Source organism: Myiozetetes cayanensis, unplaced genomic scaffold (assembly GCF_022539395.1).
Source record: "Myiozetetes cayanensis isolate MyiCay16 unplaced genomic scaffold, myiCay2020 scf13, whole genome shotgun sequence".
NCBI lineage: Eukaryota > Metazoa > Chordata > Aves > Passeriformes > Tyrannidae > Myiozetetes > Myiozetetes cayanensis.
The window spans coordinates 14,788-42,003 of record NW_026086937.1 but is presented as its reverse complement, the minus strand read 5'-3'; the positions used below and the strand labels follow the sequence as shown (position 1 = coordinate 42,003).

At 39.0% G+C, this 27,216-nt stretch overlaps 2 protein-coding genes across 6 annotated transcripts in view; one reads left to right on the top strand and one right to left on the bottom strand.

Annotated features, from left to right (window-relative positions):
• Positions 1–27,216, bottom strand: part of NCBP2 (nuclear cap binding protein subunit 2) — a 208,717-nt gene that overhangs the window by 174,330 nt on the left and 7,171 nt on the right. Inside the window, exons 4-5 of one of the 5 annotated variants that reach the window (XR_007627964.1) lie at positions 878–1,027; positions 364–482 (exon numbers count right to left, since the gene is read on the bottom strand). The exons of 3 other annotated variants lie outside the window; for them this stretch is intronic. The gene's annotated coding sequence lies outside the window, so the exon portion shown is untranslated. Of the gene's footprint in view, positions 1–363; positions 1,028–27,216 lie in introns of all 5 variants that reach the window. One more of the 5 variants, XR_007627965.1, reaches the window with a different exon arrangement.
• On the top strand, positions 221–18,530 carry CPB1 (carboxypeptidase B1). Its single transcript, XM_050308593.1, has 11 exons — positions 221–291; positions 398–473; positions 1,624–1,748; positions 4,103–4,202; positions 4,813–4,914; positions 5,991–6,092; positions 8,344–8,454; positions 8,544–8,634; positions 9,357–9,559; positions 17,693–17,777; positions 18,342–18,530. The coding sequence occupies exons 1-11, from the start codon at positions 221–223 to the stop codon at positions 18,527–18,529; spliced, it is 1,254 nt and encodes a 417-aa protein (XP_050164550.1). The 3' UTR covers position 18,530.

Genomic DNA, 27,216 nt, shown 5'->3' with positions numbered 1-27,216 from the left:
AAGATTCTTTAGCCAGGCCCCCATGAGACTTTCAGCTGTTTTCACAGGTGTAGAGTAATACACACACTATAAATAGTATGCAAATAAAACAAGGCCAAGGGAATAATCTATCAGTTGATCAGTGTGCTGTTCTGGTGTATAATTGATAAAAGGCAGGACAAAACAGGTTATAAAAGCAGCCTGAAAGAACTGAAAACACATTTACTTTTTCTTTAAAAAAATGTGGGCGCTCTTGGTTCTCATAGGTGCTGCATCTGTTTCTGCTCATCTGCAGGATCTTTCCTTTGATGGGTAAGAACAGACATCAAGTTTTATATTTGCATGGGGTTTTTTGCATGAGCAAAAGCCTTTCAATTGACTTACCTGTTTCAAATCCAATCTTTTTCTCCTTTTCCAGACAGAAGGTGTTTCGTGTGATTCCACAGAATGATGAGCAGGTGGAAATCCTCAACTCCCTTGCCAGCATCATGCAGGTAAAGAAGCTGGGGAAGTGGTTATATTGTAGTTGAAAGAAACATTTCTCCTTTTGTTCAACTAACATTCATCTTTTTTTAAAAATTCATATTACTGAATTAAAGACCCAATCTTAATTCAGTTCAAGTCAGCTGAGTGTTTCTTCAGAAGGAATAGGACAAGATGATAAAACTAAAGCTTTACAAATACATTTCAATACCTTCCTAGAAAGTCTGGTTAACCCAGTCTGAATATCAAAGTGCCCATCAGAACTTATCAATATAATAAATAAATCTTAAATTTTGTATTCAGTGTGGGGTGCTTTCAAGAATGTATTAGATAAATCATGGAAATTCCAACTTTCAGAACTTTTACCATTACAAGCAAAACATTTTGCTCATGTAAAGAGGATAGAAATTCATACTCCCAACAAATCGAAGTTTTCCTTGGCATCTAGTCTCTCAAGTCATTTTTCCTCCTCTGGCTTTCCTTGAAAGCTTCCTTTATCTCCAAGTTGCATGTTTCTCACTGACCTTGATGTAGATATATGATGACACAGTGAAATGATGAAAAACTATAAAGAGAGAAAATGTGTTTTCAATATTTCTCTTCAGCTTTGATGTTGTAAAATAGCTGTTGGTGAAAAAGACACCATTATCTGTAGGATGAAAGGATGGTATTTTTAATGAAGTACAGATGTGGAGAACTATCATCAACAGGATAGTATAGCACGTTGGAACAGTATTCTGAAGAAGAACAAGATATTGGAATGGTGCTGCCAATATTAAGAAAATTAATACATACCATGCTTGCTTTAAAGTGTGTAGAATAAAGGGATTGTTTGTTTTCTTTTTCTTTTAAGCAAAGATCCATGAAATACCACTGTTATACAAAGCAATCGGTCAGGACTGATGTAATTCTGTATTCTGGAACAATCACCTTACTTGATGACACATAATTCATGACTAACCAGCCCCAATTTCTTTTACATTTCCAGTTAAAATTTAGGTTGATACTTCTGGCAAGCAAGGTCTGATCAGTGTAACAGAATAGGAATGAAATTCAATCTTTTAATCACAATCGACATCACCATCACACATACACCAACCTAAAAATCACAGCCACATGTACATATTTATTTGCTTATGTACTCATTTGCCCTTCTTTCAGGTTGACTTTTGGCAGCCAGACTCTGTCACTCTGGTAAGGCCAAAAATGCAAGTTGATTTCCGACTTGGAGCTGAGAATTCTTTTGAGGTTGAAGAACTTTTGAAGGAAAGTGGAGTGGAGTATCAGTAAGTTTGTTCTAACTACTGTATTTTGAATGGAAGAGAACTAAACACTGGGGAGAATGTGTTTGAGCTTTTCATCTTGGTCAGTTGATTTTCCTGTCACGAACTTCGTCCCTCCTGTGGGTGACTCTACTGAGTTCAGCTTTCCTAAGACAGCTCAAATGGACTGTAACCACTCTGTGTTGAAGGGGTGAGGTGAAATGTTGACAGAGGCAAGATACAGGAAGCAAAGATGCGCTACCAGAAATTTCCCTGAGGTGAAAGCTCATTGCAGTACAGTGTGGAGAGGACAAGAAAGATTTCCCACTAAAGACAAAATTCAGCAAAAGTCTAGAAAGAGCCAGAAAGCACACCAGATGAATTTGAATGATACTAACAGGGCACTGAAGCCAGAAAATGGTGAGCCCCGAGGGCCACCATGAGCAGCTCCCCAGTGAGTTCTCTAAGTTGCAGAACAACACGCAGAGGGCCAAAAAGACCCAAAAGGGGACAAGCAGAAGACAGTTGCCAGGTGAAAGGCCAAGCAAGTGGGGAGAACAGATTCCCAGGACAGTCTTGGGCTTTCTCAAGTCCCACAGAAGACCCACAGCAAGGATCTCTCCAAAGAGAGCATTTAGTTGTATCTTTACTTAGAAGTAAAAAAGGCCCTGAGCTGATCAAATACAACTGCAGCATAAGTGGAGGGAACAGAACAAACTGGCACATTACACATCAGTGAGAACAGAAACATTGTAGTGAGCAGCACTAACGGAAGAATAAGGAGAATAAGCAGTTGCCTGGCCCTGCTTTCCCAGTGACTATGTAAGCGTTAACTGAGGAAGAGAAATTGACTTTCAGATGGAGTGGAGTGGGGTTGTTTGTCTTCATTTCTCCTTTCACTCCACCTGAGCATTGCAAATTGGCTCTGCCCAGCCTCATTAACAGACTTTTTTGATGTCTAAAGGGTAACCTGTCAGCATCGTGTACTCAAACAGTGAAAGTCAGTATTATTTGATCAAATTTTTATTATTTCATTTGGCTGAGAGTTTTTGTCTCTCAGCCCCATTGTTGTTGCTCCTTCATAGGACACCACACAGTTCTCATGAAACATAACTATTATGATCTGCTAAATCCGAAGGTAAACCATCCTAAATTTACTGGCCTCATGTTAATCATGACTAATTTGGATGCTGCTGCGAGAACAGAATCTAAAACCACTCTGGAAAAAATCATTTTCAATAATGCCACAGTGCACATCCAGCACAGAAATCAAATTTTTGTGGAATTTCCTCTGTAGCTATGGAGGAGTTACTCTACATGTGTTAGCTTTCCTATAATATTAATGAACTCCCTCAGGTCCATGCACAAATCTTTTGATTGCAACAAAGGCCACAAGGGTCTGGAAGCCAACCCTGACAAACTTGAGTGGGTTGTCCTTGTGACAACCCAAGATGTTATAATTCTTTTGAAACGCAGCTGCAGGGCCGTGACATGTCAATGTAGTCATTTGCACTGTTTGTTCTGAAGGCTGGTGATGCCTCACAAACTGGCCTCCTGTTCTTCTATCCAAGTCACAAATCAGCAGGGACATATCCTGTATGAGTAAGATTCGTAAATGTGTTAAGACAGGCACTGGAAAAACAAGAGGACTTCGTTTTTTGATGGCCAAGGTTTAAATATAAGCAAAAGGTTCTCAAGAGTATGCTCAGTGATGAGCTGTGCCTTTGTGTCAGCCCCAGGGAAAGGTGAACAGATGCAGATCCAAACAATCCAGACACGATGCTGGGGTTTTCTTGCCATGGTGTGTTCAACTTTAGTAGCCCACCTCACACTCAATAAAGTAGTTTAGAGGATGGACAATGCCCCTGCAATAGAGAAGTCAAACCACATCTAAACTTTGGAAGCTAGGTTTGATAGAGAATTTCATCAAGCAAAACATGGGTTTCTGCATGGGATTGAAACATTGCTGCAGTCTAACTCTCCTCCAATACCAAAAGTTCAAGAGAGAGCCCTTTTCCTATTGAGGCAGAGGCATCTGGCAACATGAGACCAGCCCAGAGCTCATTTTCTAGACAAACTCTATCTTAGCATTGCCATTTTTCTTAAACCAAACTGTTGCCACCCTGGAGGTTTGCTAGTATGGGAGTAAGCAGGTAGGTGTTAACTGGGAGAAGCCCATCGCTCCCTGATCATTCTGGTGGCAAGGTTGAGGCAGGAAGTAGGTTGAAACTTGAACCTAATATATCTTACTTTCAACCTGCTCACCTTTCACTTCACAATTCACATGGCCTTAATTCCAGGAACACCTTTAAATGTCTTACTTTCCTGCTAGATTACAGTATGTTTCTCTTTACACTTTTCATGGTGCCTTATTGCAGAGTTCTGATTGACAACCTGCAGGCTGCGCTGGACACCCAGTTTGACAGCCAAGCTCGCGCTGCCGGCCACAGCTATGAAAAGTACAACAACTGGGACACGGTACAGTCTAGAATTTTATCTCATTGTCAGCTTGGTACCTTGGCCTCTGTAGTCAAAGTGGCTTTCACGTGCTTCCTGCCTTCTTCCCTTTTCCTCTTCTGGTCCATCTGTTGGCATGATAATGCCTCCAAACTCTCCTTCCTCTTCTCCTTTATTGCTCATTACTGAGCTAGTTTGTGTAACCCATCCTCCTACACTTATTTCCTCTGTTTCTGCTCCTAGTGCTGCAAGGAGCCTCTGGCAGAAATCCAATGACCAGGCTGAGATGCTTCATGACTAATTTCTTCTTTCCTTTTTGCTACTTCTCCCATCCCCTCTGCCAAACAACTTGATTCCATTCCCTGCCCCAATTCTAGGCCTTCATCTCACACCATAAGTTCTCCCCTGCTTCCTCCAATTTTTTTACAGCCATGCTCATTTTTCCTGATGTATAATCCTGGCCATGTCACTTTTCCCATCTTTGCAGTGGGTCCTAGGAAATCTACAAACTCTGTTAAGTATTAGGCCACATTAGGTGCTCAGAAGGACTGTCGTAGCTTAAAGTCTGTAAATTAATTAGTCTGGACTTAAGGAACAGACACTCAATAAATTTAACCTCCTTATTGCACAGATAGCTGCTTGGACTGCTAATATTGCTGCTCAGAACCCAGACCTTGTCTCTCGTAGTGTAATTGGGGAAACATATGAAGGACGGCCAATGTACCTTCTCAAAGTAAGTGCTTTGATTTCTTCATGCCAGACTTTTCCCTTACTAACCTGTGCAAGTTTATGATGTCTATTAAAACACTGATGATGCTAACATAATACTAGATATTTTGCAGAAAATCTAATATATTTTGTTTACTACTACTATGATTTTTTTTTTAAGGCACATAATAAATTATTAGAAGTTCAGGCTTATAAATTCAATCACACTCCTGAGAGCTATTTGAATGGTCATCTACCTTTATGTTCTCTCCATCTATTGTTTGTAAAACCATTTACTCTAAAAGGATCTAGAAATATCAGTCTCTAGCAATAGGAAACACATTTGTTTGTATCTTCATTATACATAATTTTCAGTTGGTTTTAACTGGGGTAGAGTTATCTTTCTTCTCAGTAGCTAGTACGGGGCTGTTTCGGATTTCTGCTGATTCGGAAACAGCATTGATAGTTCAGAGATGTTTAGTTTGAGCAGTGATTACACAGAGCCAAGGCCTTTTCTGCCTCTCACACCACCTCAACAGTGAAGGGGTTGGGGGTGCACAAGATCTGGCAGGGGACACAACTAGGACAGGTGACCCCAAATGACCCAAGAGACAGATCATATGGCTATGATATTATTACTACTACTACTACTACTACTACTATTACTATTATTTCCATTATTAAACTGTTCTTATCTCAGTCCACAAGTTTTCTCTGAGTGGTGCTTATTAGTCAGTTGGGGTTAAATCACAATTTTTTTCGTAACATTTATGAATTAGTAAGACAGTTACTTAAATAAAGGTGAAAGGATAAAGAGTGCCTGCCCAAAAATTCATAAGCATTTACAATAACATATCATTCAAACAGATAAGATCAACTTTTAGAAACACTACAGGAAATAAATCAACAGTGCAGAATAATCAAACAATCTGGGGGAAGGTTATCTACATTAATAAAAATGAAATTATTAAGAGTATTGTTTTAGCTTGAATATCATGGTCAGCTACAGCTGGAAGCAGCAAGCTGACTGACTTGTTCTGCATACAACTTATTTTGCTCAAGGTTCAGGTTTTTTTTGTTTTGGTTTGTTTTTTTTCCTAGATGGGAAAAAGTGGTCCAAATAAGAAAGCCATCTTTATGGATTGTGGTTTTCATGCAAGAGAGTGGATCAGCCCTGCTTTCTGCCAGTGGTTTGTGAAAGAGGTCAGTAAGCATAATGATGAAAAAATATTTTACAAAATGCAACTATGTTTAAGATAATCTAATGTGAGCAGCAAGAGCTGAGGCCACTGCAGATTGCCTTTTTACCTCCAAATACCTGTGTGCACATCCCTTCTCTGACCTCAGACGGTTAAGGTGTATAAACCCACTTAGTGCTTGAATCTGTAATCTTTCAGCAGTCTTTCAGTCTTTCAGACAACCTGAAACATGTAAGAGGTACTAACTACTACAAGGGTTATTCACACAGTTTGTAAATTATTTTTTGCATCTATAGCCAGGGAAAGGTGAGAGAAAAGCAAACAAGTCTACTAACACTATAAAAATACTCACGTTGTGTACACAGTCATGAAAGAAATAAGGAAATTCAGAGGCACATCAGAGGGCATCTGAAGGCACTTCAGAACAGCTGACTTCCTACAGTATCTGGTGCTGTACTCCTCACAGCCAGCTTTACTCAGTAAGGAGAGAGGGTGGAAACCTACCCTCAGCTCACCACAGGGTGCACTGAGGAAATGTACCCAAGAGAGGAAGAAGAGTGTATACAAAGCTCCCTAAACTCCAGGAAGAGGGAAATGCATATACATCCCTTTGAGCTGCCACTTCAAGCTGTGCAGAATGGTTTCTAAAATATGAAACCATACTCAGGAAAGTGCTGCACAGGTAAAATTATCTTCACTTCAGTCTGGGACACTAGATACTTCAGGTCCTCACCACCAATATAAAGCAGGTGTGAGTTATATACTACACACTCGTCTTCACAGAGAAGAGGTATATTACGCCTCAGCTGGGGGAGATCAATCAATTTAGCAGGACAACTTACTGATTGAATCTCAAATTTTGAAAGAATTTCTGCTTGAAGATTAAAGCAAACAAACATGCAAACACAAACCAGAACCAACAGCTGGAATTTAAAACCCAAGTGAAGGAAAGCCAAACTACGTGAGTGAGCCATGCTGGCAGAGGCATTGGTGGCCAGTACAATCTCAGTGTTATCAGACAGGCATGCGGTTTGTGTAGGGAGCAGTGGAAATTGAAAGTGACATTTCAGTGGAGACAATGGGAATGTGATTTCATTAGAGCCTAATAAGGCTGCAGACAGTATGGCTACCATTTCTCTCTCAGCAATTCACGTCACTGCAGCTGTCATTTTCACTGTCTGGTCACTTAATTCATGGGTGTACCTGACACCAGCAGCAGCTGTGCTCAGTGGGCCCAAGCGTGGATGGGCAGAAGTGCTTTAAAAGCCCTGAGCATCAGCAGTGGTTCACTTGGGATTGCTTCTAGACATAAAAGATTTAAAAAACAAAGAGAAAAACATGAGCAAGGTGGATTGCTATACGTGTCTCAAAAACCCCCCACCCAAACAACAAAACAAACCAAAAAAAGCATAAAATAAAACACAGGAAAAGCAATTTCAAGTGATCTGAAACTACTTTTCTAGATTCTACATCCCACCCTCCCACTTGCTAGTTACAGGACAAAAAATGCCTTTCTCCACTGAATAGCTTCCTGTGTCGTCCTTCATGTCTGTGTAAACAGAACACACTTAGAGCAAATTTCCATGATGACTGTATGCACCATCAATGAATCTATGAACAAGCACACAGAGTGCCAGACCATGAACAATCAGGATATACAGGTTTTATGGCAGGAGTTCTTGTGTTTGGTATTCAGTGTATGTGTTTGGAAAAGTCCAAAGAAAAATCTGCCTCCCTATGAACATATGCATCCATGGTATTATGACTGGAAGTGTCTTAGGATGTTATTTGGAAATATTCTCTGTAGTTCTGATTGTTGATGAAATTTCTCTGCACAACAGATATAAAAAATAGTAATAATGATTTTTCCTTCTGACATAAATTCAACTCAAACCTTTAAGGTGACAGGATGTAGGGATAATATATTGACAGGAACTTTGCTTTATCTGTAATCAAGAAGCTAGTAGATGGAAATCTCTTTCCAGTGATTTATTATCCTGTTCAAATTCAAAATTGCTTCACCGTATAATTTATCTACCAGTATGAGATGACTTTCTAACAACAGTTTGTTTTGAGTAGGTGTAAATCCTCTGAGTACATGTAGTAACACAGAGGTGCCATCTCACATGCTGGAGTGACCTGGATGACTTTGCCTACATTTATTAATTCCTGATCCAGATCCAGGCCTTTATATATAAACAGGAGATACAGATTTATGAAGACATCATCAGCTTTTTCTACTTTTCTCCAAGTAGGTTATTGAGACCTATGGAAAAGACACTGTCATGACCACACTTCTGGACAAGTTGGACTTCTATGTTTTGCCTGTTGTTAACATTGATGGCTACGTTTACACTTGGACGAATGTAAGTACGTTCTTTTTTTCTTTTTCAGTGTTGCTGGAAAATCAACTGTTAGAACTTACTCTTAGTTTTCATCTATTATCCTATTTCAGGACCGCATGTGGAGAAAGACTCGCTCTAAAAATGCCAACAGCAATTGCTATGGTACAGATCCCAACAGGAATTTTAATGCTGGCTGGTGCAGTAAGTATCTTCTAACAAGAGCTGCAAGAGTTCATACTGAAGTGCAACAGCCAATATATTTAATTATGGGTTTCCCCTACCCGATGGTTGGTCCAGCTCCAGCTTGTGTGAAGACCACCAGTGTAGCATTGTGGAGTAGCTTGTGTTCAATTTTTGGAGCAGTTTTGGGCAGAAAAAAACAGACTTTGGCTACTAGCATCATCAGTATGGTTTCTTCTATAAACATACCTACACACACACATGCATGGACACACATACATACTTACACACATGTATACACATACATACATGTACACACACACACATGCACACATTGCTATGAGTTCAGAACAGAAACCAGAAGAGCTTTCTTTCATGGAGAGGGGTCTCTTCTGACTGGTTTCCACTTGTCTGTTTCTTGAAAGTGCCTTAGAAATGGAGGCGATACGCAAGGAGAGGACTGTCAAGTACTGAAGCAAATCAATATCCCAAATCACTTCCATAGCACAGGGCTTTACATCAATACTCATGCTCTTCCAACTACGTACACTCCACAGGGAATATTTATTCAATGATATGACATGTTTTCCAGTGTCTTAACTATCCCATGAAATATTCCCTCCTCTGATATGACACGTGTGTTAGATGGATTTCCAAGGCTTATCTACTAAAGTGGTGTAACATGACTCTTCTAACAAGCAACTTGTTCATTAAATACTCATTAAAGTCACCTTTCTTCTCAGCTACCGGGGCCTCAAAAAATCCTTGTTCTGCCACTTACTGTGGCTCTGCACCTGAGTCTGAAAAGGAGACCAAGGCTTTGGCTGATTTTATTCGTGAACATCTTTCTACAATCAAGGCATATTTGACGATTCACTCCTATTCCCAGCTGCTACTGTTTCCTTATTCATATACTTACACACTGCCATCGGATTACCAGGAACTGGTAAGTCTCTTTGTCATTCTGACTTAATGAAAAGAATAAGTAAAAATCACCACTCGCTATTTGAGGTCCATTTAACTTCACGCAGTTTCTTTAATATCTGGAAAGAATCTGTACTGCCAGTTTTTGAAAATGTTTTAGCCTTTCTCAGCAAGAATAAGGGAAACCATGATGGCACAGGATAAATTTAAGGGCCTTATTTAATTCCCACATACACAATGAATTTTCCACAAGGTCAGTTTTGTCTTCCAGTCACGCTATACAGAAATCCACTCTGCTGTGCAGCTCTGCTTCTTCCTGACTCCAGGGTTTGCTGTGTATGTAAGTTTAATATATGACATAGAAACATTATGCCCTGTAAGCCAAGGTAACAGCTTGATAGATTGTAATAACTACGAAATGGAACAACTGTTACCATCAACAGCAGGCAAGGATCTCTGTCTTCCTGCTGAACCTGAGCTCTCACTGAAGTAAAATGCTTAAACTGTTGGTACAGGTTCAGGACAATGAGGCAGATGTTGTCAAAAATATAATTGAAAACAGTTAGATACAAAACAGGTAAAATGTTTCAGTTCTGAGGCCTTTTTCAAGAGGCCTGGATTTAGACACACCTTTTATTTGGAAGAGGAGAGGATGAATGCAGTTTTTTTAAAGGGCAATGCCTCTTTAATTGATCCTAGAGAAAGGCCACACCCAAATGCCATTTAAGTAAGATAACAAAAGTCTGGAATATATATTTTCTTTATCCTCAAAAACAGATAGAGGGGTTAGAACTATCAAATGTGTATAAAAGCTGTAAACATTTTATAGGCCAAGAATAAACATTCATGAATAATTGAATTACTTCACTTCTCTGGCATATTAGCAATTAGAAGCTGTTGGCAGGGAAAACAACACAGCAAGACAAAACAAACACGTTTTGATTCCCCCTCTTTCCGGGATGATGCCAAAAGTCCAAGGCAACAACACTGTATGTTGCTTTGCTGTGCAGGTTTGACAGATTTATGACTGCTCCCAAATAGATGCCTCGGTTCTGAAGCACAAATAAAAACTGGGGCCAAGAGTGAGGTTTCTTGTTAGATTTTTTACAGCCTAAAAGAGAAAATGAAGATTTTGTTTTCTTATTTTATATTCCAGGAATTTTGTAATCGGATTTATTCCAGGAAACTATAGCAATTTCTTGTCTTCAGTTTTTACAAAAGCTTCATATTTCACACATTGCAGTTTAGTCTCAAGTAATAAAACAGAACTAAACCCTGCTTTGTTGTCAAGATCACAAAGTTCCCATTTGTTAAAAACTTGTGTGACATCCCAATTGTTGAATCAAGAGCAAATGTGATAAAAAATAACTAAAAATACAGTGCATTTCTCACAGTATTAAATGGAAAAAGTTTACACTGAAAGCTCATTACTAAAAAAATCCTTACCAATAAGAAAGAACCTGTGTTTTTTGCTAGGTTTTAGCATTCTTTTATTAAATTAAAACTGTATTTTACAGTGTTCTAGTCTAATACACAGTAACATTTAATGAATCCCCCATACCGAAGTGCTATAATTTTTATGATTTAAAACTCCCCTTTTCTGCCATAGAAGATAATTCTGCTATTATCATAGAGCATAAAAAATAAATAGCTCAGGAATGCAGGTCATATATTCCTCTTCAAGCATTTGATTTCGCTTTGTATATTAGTCTTTCCAACATCCCTTTATCCTACATTTTAAATTGGTCACATTGATCCCAGAGGGAGCTCCATTATTTTCCACTACAAAGCAACCACAAATCTCCCCCCTATGACAAGGTGACCTTATGAGTGTTTTTCACATCTTAATTAAGGGAAATTATTTCCCCTACTGGTGATCCCAACAGAAAGACAGCAGGATCCTAGAGGTGTTTAACTTGTGCAGTATCCGATTTTAAGAAGGGAAGACTTCTTGCCGAAAGTCCTTTTGGAGAATGAGATCAGAGTATCACCCAATCAGCATGGCCTGTAGTTGGGATAATTAAACAGAAAGGGCCTTATGCACTCCAGCGTCGGTGAATTAAACAGAAAAGCTGACTTCCACAGGCTCTGGGTCAGGTTCAAAAGTGCAGCTTTACAGGTTAGTTCAAATAACTAAGACACATTCATTTAAGCTGTGACTAAAGAAAATTTAAAATTTTCAGTCAAGAATTGTACTTGCTTAAGGTGAGACAGCTCCAAAAAGAGGTATTATTTTATATGTAAATTGCTGTGTTTCATGTCTAGAAGTCCTGTTTAGATTTAGAATTTAGAGAAATGATGAAGAATGAGAATCTTAACTTTTAATAGATATTGTTTGGGCAAATAAAATAATCATAAATCATTTTGTAAATGAAGAAGCAAAATTTATAGTGCCATTATCTTATCTTAGATGTTATTTTTACTCTGATAGATCTAATAAATTAAAGGAAATATCATTGCAAGTTCTTATCTCTTTCAGTGATCAACTGGACATGTGTCTAATCAAAACCTCACATGTCTGCTTATCATTAACAACATTTTGTTCCATTGTATTTAATTAAAGGTAGCATAATACCAAGGGGTTTATGCTGCATTCCAGTGCCTGAGATACAGAAGGGTGCAAAAACTGAGTAATTTGAGATTGATGACACTAAGTCTGAAGAAGAGAAAGATGCAGAGAATGCCTGTACCTTCCTTTCCTGCAGGGGTACTGAACAGCATGTCCTTAGGGCTCAAAGGACGTTTTCTGTTCACAGCCTCAAGAAGCCCCCAGAAGGCTTAAAACTGTTTTGATTTCTCAGGTAGAACAGAACAGGGCACTCAGAGAACCCCTTTGTGCTCCACTGCATTGCTACAGCAAATCACAATACCTCGGAGTTACTACAACTTACTGAGAGCCCAGTATTAGAACTACCCTTCAACCATGCCAGGCCTGGGGTGCAAAATGTGATGAAAGTCATGTATGCCCCTTCCTTCCCATGACTCCCTACTCTTCTCCTTAGATGCAAGAGGATCTCTGAGGTTCTCAATCCCACAGCTCACAAGGATTTTCCCAAAACTTTCCTCCCTTTATTCAGGGAGTTTTTTTATCCCCTCAACCCTGGTTGCACAAAACTTTCACTGTTATCCAAACAGTACTTTAACAACAAAAATAAAAACACCCAAGACAGGAAAAATCTAGGTCAGGAATTTCTCAGAAGTTACACAAGATTCTTGTGATGACACCCTGAAAGAAATATGTCCTCCTTTTGGTGAATCACATTTTGTCTGCTTCATAATCCTCTTGGCTCATTCTTCACCATACCCTGGAGTATTACCCTGAACACTTCAATCCCTCTCCTAGAGAAAAGAGAAGCATTAGCATTTCACAATTAAAAAACATGCTTGGCAAAAGCAGTACCTCTCCACACCCCAAAAAGATTATTTTCATCTTTATTTTGCTATTCACATTTTTGTCCTCTTGCAATAAAGAACTCCGTATTTAATCACACTTCTCATAAACAGTTTAGCCATATTTTTTAATCAGTTCATGTTCTGGCCTTAGCTTCGGTCACCCTGTGCTCTCCTCATTTTCTGACAAATCTAGCTTTATCAATTTGTGTTTGAATTGGCTCTGAACTATGGTTTGAGAGAGCAGAGGAACGTGCATCATGCCCTCCCTTCCTTTTTGGGTTCAATTCCATCTCTCAGTTTAACAAACTCAGTTTAACAAACCAGATACATGTGTGCAGCCAGCTCATACTCACTGTTGGATTAATGTATGTGTGTTGTTTCACAGGCTGCAGAATATTACATTCACTTACAACCCAAGATAATTTCAGTTTTTATTACCTGAATGCACACTGACCCCATTGGTTGCTGTTTCAACTCACCGAACTTCACCTTCCATATTGGGTTGGTCTAGCATCTAATTTCCTCTTAAGTGCTTAAAATAGGACGTACTAGAAAGTGAAGATATGCCTAGTCTGTGCAGCCTGCAAGAGTGAATTTCAAACATATTGCATGACATTGCAAATATCAGTCAGACTATTTAACCTAATGCCTGGTTGTGAAGTCCTGAATATGGTTAAGATATATGAAGACCTGTGGGTAAGAATTTTTGAATAGCAAAAATCCTACCACCTAAGAGACTCAGACATGCCAACGAGGAGTAGCAACCTCTGCTGCTTTTGTATCTGCGTTCATGCACAGATTGTATTACTGTGATTGTTACACATAAATGTTGTTAAAGTAAACTGGGAAGCAAAGAAATAGGAAAATGGGCGGCAAAGCAATATTTGAAATTGGCTTCACAGCTCCTCTATCGAGTTTGCCACAATAGAACTGTTCTGTACTGGTAGTTTTACAATTGTGAAAAGGAGTTTTCTAGTAGCAGCCTTTTCCAGGTGAAGTCCATGTGTGAATCTGGCTGACAGACAAGAGTCTCCAATAATGTATGTAGGGCACATGCACCTTAACTCGATCACACTGGAAACCCTCTCACCAGGGACTGATTTCTTAAACACTCTGAGAAACTGTCACAGAGAAACAGGTTTGTAAAATAAAAAGTTTAATCCTACTGAAGTCCTCGCTGGCTGGATTCCCTAGGCTCTTGGAGCAAATGCTTAACCAGGAGCAAAAACAGAACAGTGAACTAAATTATACATCATAGTGGACTCTTGAGGGGGGAGTCTGTTTTCACTGGCAAAACAAGAAGCCTCAGAAGTTTAGATTCACGTGGCTAAAGCTCACTTTGCAAATACCACATTTTCAGACTTTCATTACAAAGGAAGTTGAGGGTCACTTTACTTAACAAGTAAAGCACACAAGATCAAGGCGAAGTGAAATACAGTTTTCCACTTCAGGAAAATCAATTTGCAATCCAGTGAGGGAAGAGAGCAAGAGGCCCAGTAAAGCAGTGAAAAGGCTTCTCCAGACCACTGTCAGATAGTGAGGGCAAAAGGAGTCGTCCACATAGCAGTTGCATAATCAGCATCCCTGGAGTGTTTCTAAATGGCCACAGTTTGCTGGCAAATCCAGACTGATGATACAAGAACAAAGTGAGGGTGATGCTCCCATAAAAATTACCTATTAACACACAGAAGATGCTTAGCCTAATAATTTATCTTGTTAGTTCAAAACTCCAGATGTTGCAAGAAAGAGAGGCCAGTACCATACCTTTCATTAAAAGCTAATAACTGTAAAAATACATTTAAAGGTTGTTCATTAGCTAAGATAATGGCAACTAAGAACATAACTCTGCAGTCTCACTGGCCCACGCACTCTGTACACAAGACCAAGCAAAATATTAGTAATTGCTGTGTAAACACAGATGGGTGATGAGGGAATAACGCCTTCTGCTGAAATGATCAGCTCTGCAAGCTCAGCTGTGAGTCAGAAGCTGAAAAGCCATTTCTGCTCCCAGTTACAAGGTATTACTCAGGAGTTATATCTTGGACTTCAGGGCACCACTTGTTTCTCTGCTACTATAATTCTCAGCATAATGTTCCTTGCAAGAGAGGGATTCTTAATGATATAAAACCCCAAACAAACCACAACAATTCAGTTAAGCCCACTGTGCCAAGAGATGTAGAAAATCACTGAACAGCAAAGAGTATCCTCAGAGGTAAAAAAGAAAACAGTGTTTCTCCCTACAGGTGTATTCTAAATAATTTTTAGGCTTGAAAACCCAAACCACTTTTCAACCTTTTGGAAAACATTGGGCTTTATTTATATACCCCTGCATAAATCTTCAGGCTATTTCGTTTTTATGGATTGCTTTGAGTAATTGAGCTATTTTGGAAAAAAAAAAAAAAACAACACATTTTTCTCATATTTTGTATTTATACTCACAAGTATTTACTTTATATTTATTATTCCTGCTGTTGTTTGTTAATTTTTATTATTATTATTATTATTAAGAGGTGGCATTCTTCCTATATAGTTGAAATTTATTTTTCTACCTTTAGGTTTTTGACTGTAAATCTATTAGCAAAGCAAATGGTAGATTCACTTAAAGGAAAAAAGGAATATATCAAAACTTTGGATAAAGCTTCATTTCATGATGAAGTCATAAATGCTCAGTTACGTTTTTCATTTAGAGAGGGTAACTTAAAATACCATCTCCATCTCCAACCTCGAAAGCTTGAAGAGGTTGTTTTTCAGGATTCTAAGCTCTTAACAGCTGGAAATCTCAACTGCTCTTTTTATAAATCTCTCTTTTTACAACTTCCTGGCCAATAATGAAAAAATCCCTCAGGTAAAAAGTTTCCTGACATACTTTTTCTGGTGTCTGTTTTGATATGATTTAAGGCCATCATTTGGCTGCTGAGTGAAAGGAATGCCCTGGGTGCAACAGCCCCAAAGAGCAGCTCTGCTGTTCTGTTGTCCCTGTCATGCGGTTTACTAGAGAGATAACAAATAGTAATTACCAGCAGGTCTGTAGGTAGTATCAGACTGTCTTTCAAAATTTTATTTCCACTTTCCATATATTTGAAAAGAGGAAGAATCAATTTACTTTAAAAATTCATTTGCTTTTGAGAGAAGATTTGACCCAATCTCAGCTGCTGATTAAATGTGTATATTACCAACAACAGATGGCTGAAGAAAACATGGTATCACTAGCAGATAGGAGTCTCCAACCTCTACAGTTCCCTGAACATGTGTTAAAAATTATTATGGATTTTAGAAAATTCAACTTGTGGAGGGATTTAAAAAAAACAACCAAACAACAACAACAACAACAACAACCAACTCTGGAGAGAGCTCAGCTACTCCAATTCCTCTGAATTCAAGATTGTGAAATGCAGAGCACCAACATTCTTCCTACAATTGCTTGTGTTTGTGCAATTGAGAGGCCAGAAACCAAACCTCACATTCAGGTACAGCCAGTGTTACAGGTGGAAGGACAAGCTTCAAGCACACTTTGGTCTGCCTTGTTTAAATATACTTCATGTGCTAAATAACCACAAATTCCTACAGCAAACTCCCATAATTCTAGAATTTTCAAAACCAAATGTTTGGAAATGGGGAAACACTTGCAATTCTACAAAAACACATTTTGATGCTACTTTGTAGAAGCCGAGAAAGTTCTTTCAGTTAATTTAGATTTTCTAAACACATTGTCAAATATGCCTTTTTGAGTAATTCACAGGAACACTTGAAGCATAAGGATGAACAGAGAACATTTTACAATTTATCTTCCACTGGGAAGTAAGCCAGAGTATAACCTACAGAGAAGGAAAGGGCTTGAGGAAATTCCTGGAATATTAAGCCATTCAGCTGTATGCTATAAAGATATGGTAACCCATTGCTTATTCTTATACTGAACATCTGCTTTCAAAAATCGTTCATATTTATCATCTGTTAGTAATAGTTTTCATGTTTTATTACCAACATGCTGTATAATGAAAAATTGGAAAAGCCACACATTCCAAAGAAAAGTCTGTCATTTTCTTAATGCAAACACACAAAGCTTCATAGTACTATTGATGGGCCTGATCCAACCCTCACTGAAATCAGTGGGAGTTGAATGAGCCCCTCTGAGCACAGGAAATGAATTGAAATTAATGAGACTACATATGGTTCCAGGGTAATTTATGCCTTTGCCTTTTCTGGTTGTTAATATTTATAAGACTTTAATCTGCTTCCACTTGTGTCGCTGTTCAACTTCCCTGACTAAGCCGACTCTACTCTGCATTTATAGTGGCATGAACAGAAGGAAAAGAAAGGTTATTGTATGTTCACAATTTATTGTACCAAGTTATGACTATTCTTTAAGATTCTCTTATCTCTAAATAAGGTTCCTTATTTAGTTTTAACCTTGCAGAAGTTTCTTCTAAGTCTAGAAAATGCTGTTACCTATTGTCCCCTTACCTGTACAAACTCTACTGGACTGTACAGCAGCTGCACAGCACTAGAGCAATAAACACACAGCCTGGACCACACTCCATTAAAGCCTAGAGAACAATTTCTTTACTGATAAGCTCTTTCCACAACAACAGGACAAGCTGTGCCTTGTCAGCTACTGACAACTAGTCACACTGAGCGGTGAACAACAGTTTTCAAATAAAAACTTTTTCACCATGGCTTTTCAGTTTATTTAATAACGTGTTTGCTTTAGATACACTCAGAAAGCTTCTGAAAATCTGCATTTATAATTTTTCTTTTCCTACAGAATTCCATTGCTAGTGCTGCATCCAAAGAGCTGGCCAGTTTGTACAAAACCAAATATACGTACGGTCCAGGAGCTGAAACAATCTGTAAGTACTGGCCTAAATATACTAGCAATCTATATTAAGTGTTATTAAGACTATAAAATGCAGTTTTCTAGTGATTCTTGTTCCTCTTCCTAAATAGTCTATTGTACCAAACTACTGGAAAGGGAGAGTATTATTCCTCCAGAAGAAAAAGATGGAGCTGATATCCCAGATCTGCAGCTCTTTCCCATCTGTATGAACTTCAAAAAGCCACCCAGTGAGAGGCTATTTGCTTCTGATACCAAACCTTACGAAACACTCCCATGCAACCATGCCATTCTCCTGTTCATCAGACATTTCTCCTGTGGTCTCCTCACAACAGTGACAAGGAGGAAGAGTTTAGCTTGTTTACACTTGCTTGCACACATCAGCTGGAATGAAGCTCATAAATAGTCTAAAATCCCAGAAGCTTTTCCATGAGCAGGATAAATCAATCAAATCACTGAATATTTCTTTTTATCTGTCCTTCCTGCATTTCTGTTACCTGACTTGACTCCAAAGGATTTCACATCTCAGTGCATAGCCACTCTTTCCCAGTTAATCTTTGTTTCATTTCTTTACCGACAGACCCTGCTGCAGGGGGCTCCGACGACTGGGCTTACGATCAAGGCATCAAATACTCTTTCACTTTTGAGCTCCGGGACACTGGTAGATATGGTTTTCTTCTCCCTGAATCTCAGATAAAGCCAACCTGTGAAGAGACTGTACTTGCTGTTAAATATATTGCCAATTATGTCCTTGAGCACTTGTATTAGAATGGAGTTCTAAAAACTATTAAAGAAGGCTTTATTCAAAGATGCCTTCCTTTTTATTCTTCCCTAACAAAACCTTTTTATTTCTCTTTACTTAATGTTCTTAATCAGATTCTTAGTCCATCATAGGTCACTAGAACTAGAAGGTTTTCAAGAGAAATTGTAGAAATTCAGGAGAAATAAACCTTTTATTAAGGCAAGTGATACAATCAGGGAGGTCAAAAAACAAAGAGCACAAGAAGATTAATCAATGTAAAGGTTATCTTACCCATTAAAACTATCTTTACATATAAGAGATGGGCCAAGCATTAGAGCTTACACAGCCTGAGTGCTGACCAGAATGAAAACAGCCAGGTGCTGCATATAAATGCGCTTTCACCCAATCATTCATTGCCTTAACGGAAACAGTAGCAAGAAGTTCATATCACGTACTTTCAAAATTATGTTAGCTGTGATGTGCTCACATGAATTTTCTCGAAATCCATGCTCGATCTGTCCCATCACTGAAAAATAGTTTGGATTGGAGTTCACTACTAGTTCGATCTGGACTCAGTGAAGATTATAATTACAGTTAAAGACCAAGACTTCCTATAAATCATTCAATAAATTACCCTGCATTTAAGGTTCTCACATTCACTACAGTAGCACCTCTCAAAATATTTCCAGAGTTCTGCTACTTCCTGGGGTCCCACATGTTCCTACTGTCATGAGCGGAAGAACCATAAACAGACATAAAGACTAAGTCTGGTGATAAAAGATTAACCATGAAAAGCTGTAAAGAATTATCCTCCCCCAGTCAATTTTCTGTACAGGTAATGTGGGTCTGATTGGGCCAGTGAGTGAGAGTGATAAATAGCCACTCGACATCTTTCTCACAGAGCTGCAGAAAACATGTTTGGCACCTATTAATGCTGTTTAGAGCTTGGCTAATACGGGACACACTCTGCAGAATGACAGGGAAAAGCCTTCTGTCAACATAGAACCTGGCTGATCTCCCTGCCACTGCTGGAAGCTCTGAGGAGAGACTTCTGCTGTCCATTGACTTCTGCTCCTGGGATTAACCCCATTCCTGGCAGGTCTCTACCTAATGCACTCCAAGCAGCCCCCAAAATACATCCTACAGAGAAAATAGTTCTGCCAAGAAAACCACCAAATTCAGGACCTGTCAAGAACTACGTGTGCCCTTTTTGCCCCTTCTCTGTGGAAGCAAACAGGAAGACAAGGTCCAACTTAAAATTACACTTTAATTTACATGTATAAGAAAAAGAAAGACACATATCCACTAGTCCACTCCAATTAGCCCAGCAGCACTCAGATTAAACTAGTCCTCATGACTGATCCATCTGTTTTCGATCACTGGTGAAACTGAACCCATGTGTGAAAGTAGCATGTACCAGTAAAAAGATATCATTCTGTTTTGCAATAGAAATGGGGGTAAGGATAATCAACATTACTAAAAATAGCACAGGATGCATCAGAACATTCTGGACAGAGCCAAACATGCCACAAACAGCAGGAAAATAAATTTCTCGGAATATTAAATATTTTGGCTAATTTTAACTAAGTATTAACAACCACCCAGAGACTACGCTGACTGTAACTATATTATTTGGGAAGACGTCACAGGCTTTACACCAATTGCAAGGTGAGTCATTGATACTCAGCACTTAGTGCTATGGTTTAGCTGACAAGGTGATGTTTGGTCAAAGGTTGGGCTTGATGATCCTAGAGGTCTCTTCCGACCTTAATGATTCTATGATTTAATACTAGGCAGGCTCTTCGTAGGACTGCAGGCAACCAAACTCACAGCTACAAATACAGTTGAGAGGGAGGTCACAGCACCCAGCAGCTCCAACAGTGTCACAGTTACCCCAGTTAATGTCAACGTGTGACTCCAAGGCAGAACATGGCACACATTTGGTAGCTCTGACATTCCCAAAGCCAAGTCACAGCAGTGCAGTGATATGCAGCTTTTTCATGCCTTAGCCCAGAAGGCCCCCACTGGGGGGGCCTGCTGGTCAAATTGCACAGATGCAAAGAGCTATCAAATATGGTATTATCATCCATGCAGCTTGGAACATAAACCACAGAATATATGGGAGAAATTTAAGCCAGAAAGGACATTCTAGCAGATAAACTGCTAGGGAGAGATGCTAAAAAAAACATGGAGAGGAAGCAAAGGTTCATCAACATCAAAAGTAACAACACTTCACATTTCAGCATCACTTTCAAAAAATATGGAAACTTCACATGCAAAACTGATAGATAGCATATTTTCAAATTATAGCACATGAAACTCCACAGGAATACAAGAAAATAGTGCGGATGTTCAAATCCTGGAACAGGCTGCCCATAAGTGTCGTAGGGTCTCCATCCTTGGAGATGTTGTTCAAAACTTGAATAGACACAGCCCTGGGCAACCTGCATTATGCTTAAAGCGACCCTTCTTTGAGCAGGAGGTTGAACTGGATGGTCTTGAGTGGTGTCATCCACCCTGAACTGTTCTGTGATCCTGTGAAATTAATCTCTGCCTGATGCAGGTCAACCAAAGACTGAGATGAACAATTTCTGCTTTTCCTGTTTGATTTATACTGCTTCTTTAATTAGATAAAAAGGAACATTCTGTTTTCTCAATTAAGAATCACAACAAAAAGCTGCCATCTTTTTCACATTTAGCTATTGTTTAGTCAAGTACATTTAAACAGTCAGTTCATTTCAGTGCTCCAAAACTCACAAGGAATTAAGACCTGATGAAGTGCTTTAAAGACAATGTACTTTCCACGTGCCAGGTCTCACAGGAGTGATATCGGAGATACCAGACCATAGGAAATGTCCCTTCAGTATAGATCACAACTGCAAAGGCCCAACAGAGGCATCACTTACAAATTCTTGATTCTTTAACATATATAACAGGTAAATCACACCAAAAATGAAGGGAATGCACTAAGTCCTGACACTTGTGTGAGAGTTAAACACGAGCTTCTGGGGAAGGTGTTTCCAAGTTTTCTCAAAGTTCTCAAGCAACTGCTTACGCATAATGGTAACTCAGAGAAGGAAACTTCTATTCTTAATGGTCCAGACATAACTGCCTTAAAACCTGTGCTAGAAAATAAACCTGCGCTTACAGTTCAGCCTGCTCCAAACTCTGCTTTGCTGACATGTGGCCTCAGTATGCTTCCTGTCACTTTGAATTTTTCCAAGGGCAGATGTGGGCTGTGCACTGAAGCAGGTCACCTCTGTGCTCGCCCCTGCACTCAGAACAGCTGCATTACAGCAGCATACACTATCTGCTAGTGATATGGAAAAGCTGCAGAAACAAACTTCTTAGCACCAATTTGTAGATGCTAAAAAGGGCATTCTTCTTTATTCAGCATGCCGGATGTTCAGAGGATAGCTCCTGTAATCTAACATGCCAACTGACAGACAGACAGGGCCTTCTATTACACCTACTGTTTACACCTACTATTAATTAGATAATCTTGCTTACTTAATACATGTTCATTAGTTTGTTTACATAGTCACACCCCCATTGGAAGTTCTTCTTTGGTCTTTCCACGTCTTCTTTGTCATCTTGACCTCAGTTCTTGAGCAGGTACAGCAGGTACAGCATCACTGTGTTCCACCACCAAAAACTGTATTACATGTTCTTTATTTGATCTTGTTTGGGTACACAGACCTTAGTTTACACCTTCACTGTTCGAGTACATCCTCATCGAATTCTCTAGGGCTTCTCTAAGATCCTACTGGCCCTTATTTGGGCATTCTGGGATACTTTGAGTAAAGTTGCTGTTTCTTCTATCAAATCCCCCCTTTTTCTTGGGACTAAATTCCTTAAAGGAACTAGTCTCTCAATGTATGTATTTTCTTTTATACCATAAGGCACTGCAATGACTACAACACTGAATCATGATGCAAGCTAAAATACAAACATCATTTATTGTGATTCAAACTATGAAGAGCTGCTTTCACCACTTAAAATTAGGTAACCAGAAGGTCAGGATATTCCAGATTTCTTGAGAGCCTGAAGAGGTGTCATCCTCAGCTACCTGATATAAAATTTCAGTCTGTTTCTGAAATTCCTGGACATCTGTAGACACACTATCGCTCTGGTCAATGCATACACAACAGCTGGTGCTAATGACAGTGCATACTCCTCCTTGTGATTCTAAAAGAAGATCTAATGCCATTTGGTTCTGTAAAACAACTTGTGACAAGCTATTAACTTCTTCCTCTAAAGTAATAATGTCATGCATTGTATGATTTTCTATACATTCTATGGTAGAAGAAATGTTTACTATTGTTTTTTCTAATTCACTCACTCCTAGACAGGGTAAAAACCATCTTACAAAACTATGAAATCCAATTGGTCGCTCTGTTATAACATTTAAGGTTCATTTTGTGCACCCCAAAGAGCTTCTTATCCATAAACCTGAGGGTACTTATCTTTATCAATTACTGTTATGTTGGGGACTAAGGCTTCTAAAGTACAAATGCTTTTCCAGCCCAGGGGCAACACTTTACTTTTGCATTTACACTTTGCATTTAGAAGAAGACCTAAGATGCTTAACTGGAGCTCTTCAAGGGAAGTATGAATCACATTGCCTCAATAAAAAAAAACAACTCCCAATTTCCTGGTTTCATGGGGAAAAATCAAATACTCAGGTTTCTCGTTAATACATTGGTACATTAGGCCATAAGAGCCAGCATAAAGACTGTAATAAAAAGAAAAAAGGAAACCAGTTCAGCAGTAATGGCTGTCATTCCACAGTGCCCTGTGCTGCTGCTCCTGACATGAGGGAGTGAGGCCACTGAGTACAGCTCAGTGTCACAGCAATCCACCACTTCATGTTCAGAAGTGACACAGCTCAGAGCATCTCTGTTCCTGCCAGAGTTAGCCCATAACTCCATCAGCCTGCTACAAAAATCAAGATATGCCAGTGAATTTCATAAATGACAAACAGAACTCAAAAGACAAAAGTGCTGTGATGTAGCACAGCAATGACGCAATTGTTGCCATTGTCACTGATCGACATGGTCCCTTTTCCCCCATTGCAAAGGTGCAACACTCTCAGATTATGAAACTGTAAATACAGCAGTAGATGCAAAAAAGCTTTTCACTTGTATGTTCTTGTCCCTCTTCACAGGATGTGTGTGCATGAAGAAAATAACCTCACACAGGTGAAGTTTCAGAAGTTCAAGTGCTCAGCATACTTAGAAGAAATATTCTAATCTCACTCAAATCTAAAAAGTGAGATCCTTTTCTCTTAAAAAATTATCCCTCACACATGACAGCAGGCACTTTGTCCCCCATTCTCTTCCCAAGCCCATGCACAGTAATACCACCAGGGCCTGTGAATTCCCTCTTCACCCACCCTGGAGAACATGAAGGGAAAATAGGTCCTTCTTGTGGTATAATCAACTAACGAGTTCAGGCCTATTGAAATCAACAGTTATTTCACTCCAAAACTAAGCTTTGAACACTGTAAAAAACATTGGAATTTCACCGAGGGGTTTTTATGTAATTTAACACATAGCTTCTATTAATTGTTCAATTTTTAAAATGTGCTCAGAAACCGAATGAATAAAGGGTTCAAAAGGAACATTCATTTTACACAGACTTTCAGAAAAGTATTCTGACATTTTTCTCCACAAATGGAAATGCTGCTTATGACCTGATGGCTTTCTTTAAGGATCAGAAATAGAACATTTTCTATTTGAATGGAACTAAAAGTCCTAATGGCACAATGATGTTTTATACTTTCCATCTTTCAATACCTATCTTTGAATCATGTCTGAAAAGCAACGATATAATCCTTACAAATGTGGAACACCTTTCCTTCATGTAAAAGGAAGGTTGAATAATTTTTTTTTTTTTTTTTATTTTCTAGCTTTTGTCACCCCTATTCCTTTGCAGTTTCAGTCTTTCACATCTCAACTGCAAGCTATACTGTCACTGAGAAGTTCTGGCAATAACATACTCAGCAATAAAAAATGTTTAGAAATGACAAATTACTTTTAGAGGTTCTTAAAATAAAATGAATTTGCATTACATGCTTTCTAAATCAGAAAATCCATTACATCCCAGAATTGTAAAAACTAAAAAAAAAAAAAAATTAAGACTTGCTTTTAAAAAAGCCCTGTTACAGTATACTTACATTGGCCTTTGCTCAGGTATCTGTGTATTTGGAAATCATAAAGAAGCTAATTTGCTAGGATTGTAATGACATGTAGCTAAGAGAGGAGAACTTCCTTGTTAAATTGCATAGCCCAGTATATACTTCTGGCTAACAGTGAAAAAGTAATTTTTACTTTTTATGTGCACTAAAAAAAAGTAATTTTTACTTTTTATGTGCATTTAATGTGCACTAAAAGATTCACTTCTAATTTATTAAAACGAAGTGTCAAAAACTGAAATATTGATTCCAGTGCCCTCAAGTTAACTTCAGTCTAGACTAAACTTTATGTGGATGAATCTGTATACCCACAGAATATATCAAATTCTCCTAGATTTAACAGTTCCTGTGAAGCTCTCTTCCTGAACAGAGCAGGCACCCGACATAACCATTAAAAAGAGGAAAATCATGGGCTTTGTTATAGTGCCACACATGCAGGGAAAAGCACTCAGACCTTCCACACAGAAACCTGACACAGCACAGCTCTTTTATGCTCTGAAGGCTTCACCAGTTGGAAGGAACACTGATTGTCCTTCAATGGGTGGATTAGAAACATCCTCCTGCAAACATCCAGTGAAAGCTGGCCCTCTCCAGGGCTGTCCATCCAACTGCACAGTCAGAGTCCATCACAGCCTTGAGCACCTTAAAGCTCTGATATTTTCAGCTTACAGCTTTGCATGATATGTTACAGCTTTGCATGATATGTTTTCTTTCCTCTCAGGACAACTCTGGGTCTGGGAATAGTTAATTTGATTTGTCTGAAGTTGGAGCCCTGGTCCATTCTCTCCTAAAAAGAGATTAAACTTATTTTCAGTCCCATGTGTCATGCCCACCAAGGCGAGCACCGCTCACAGGGAACTCCAGCCTGTCAAGGACTCGACCCAGGCAGGTAGACAACTCAGAGGGCATGAGGAGCAGCACCACTCGCTCATGTACATCAAAGGGAACCTGTTTTCTAATAGGGACTGAATCATTCTCATGCCTGTTTTAGTTCAATTAAATATTTTTAGGGGGAAAATTATGATCAAACACAGAATCAACACCATGCATTTAATTCAGGTTGCGGCGCCTCTTTTAATGTTTTATTAACTTTGCCTTGCTGACCATTTTGTGTCTAGAATCTGAATTACTCAATTAGCACAAATCAACTGGAATCTTCCCTCGCTCTTCACATCCTTCCACCTCTCAGTGCTCCCCTGAAGCAATGTTTTTCTCTGTCAAACTCTGTAGACCAAGTAATATTTGCTGGCCATCATGGCCTTGGATTCTGAGAAAAATTCTGTCCTGCAAATGATTTTGGACAAAATCCTGAGGGATTTTGATTTTTTTTGGAATCCCTTCCAAAAAGCTCTGGTTACTTTTTGTGATAGAGTTTTACTCAGCTTCCCTGACTTACTTTGAGACACAAATCAAGAGTCAATGCTGCTCCCACAAGACCTTTCAAGAATTGTCCTTCATGTTAGTGTGTCACATGTTTAGATTACGAAGAAATAAGTAAATAAAGTTCATTAAAGCACATTCAGTACTTCAGCACTATGCACACAGATCTCACTGAACTCCAGGGGAGTTAAAAGTAAGTTCCTAAAAATAAGTTCCTAATCCTAAAACAATTTATCAAAACATCCACCGTGACTCAGGGAGTGCATGTGAGTAACTTTAAAAATCTCTGCTGAGTTTCCGCCTGGCTTAGACAACACCACACACCTGCTCCCAACAGTTTTGTGGGACGGAACATTGCAAGGTTGTTGCTTAAAGGCTTTTTCACATTAATATGTAGATTCCAAATGTCGGAGGAAATTCTTTCCAGTTCCTGGAAACATATTCCTCCTCTTACTGAAGTAAATTCAGAGGCAGAAAAAGCCCTGAAAAAAACGCAAACCACAAGCCTGTCCTTTGCCAGCCTGCAAAGCCATGGCTACCACAGACAGAACCTTTCAGCTCCACAGTGCTCGGTGTTACAAGGCATCCTACACATCAGCAACCTAACTCTGCTGCTTCAGGGCACGTGAGAGAACAATTTAATCTGTCCCCAGTCCCTTTGGTTTCAGGTAGAATCCTAATATCAAAGAGTACCTTCGAGAAATGGAGATGCTGCCTTGGATGCACGGTGAAATGAGATGCATTCAGAAAAATTAATTCCACAAGTACTCAGCTGACTGGGAATCCTGGCAGCGCATCCTCATCGAGAGGAGAGACGCGGCTTCTCATGACACCTTGTGGCAGTGTGACAAGCTGCTTTTGTTTTCAGAAAAAGCATTTTAAGATGTTGCAAGCCAGTGATATTACAGAAAACCAAACACACAACAAAAAGTACCAATTTACAATCAATTAAGCTGAACAGAGCAAAAGCACTTTTTAAAGTCAGGAAAATTCTCCATAAAAATAAAGACACAAAGTATAAAATAATAACACCGTTATTTTTAGGTAATAAAGTCAGAAAATTGAAACATTCAATTTGAAGCATTTCAAACTGCATGTAAACTACAGATGTACAGGTATAATAATAAAAGTGTGCAT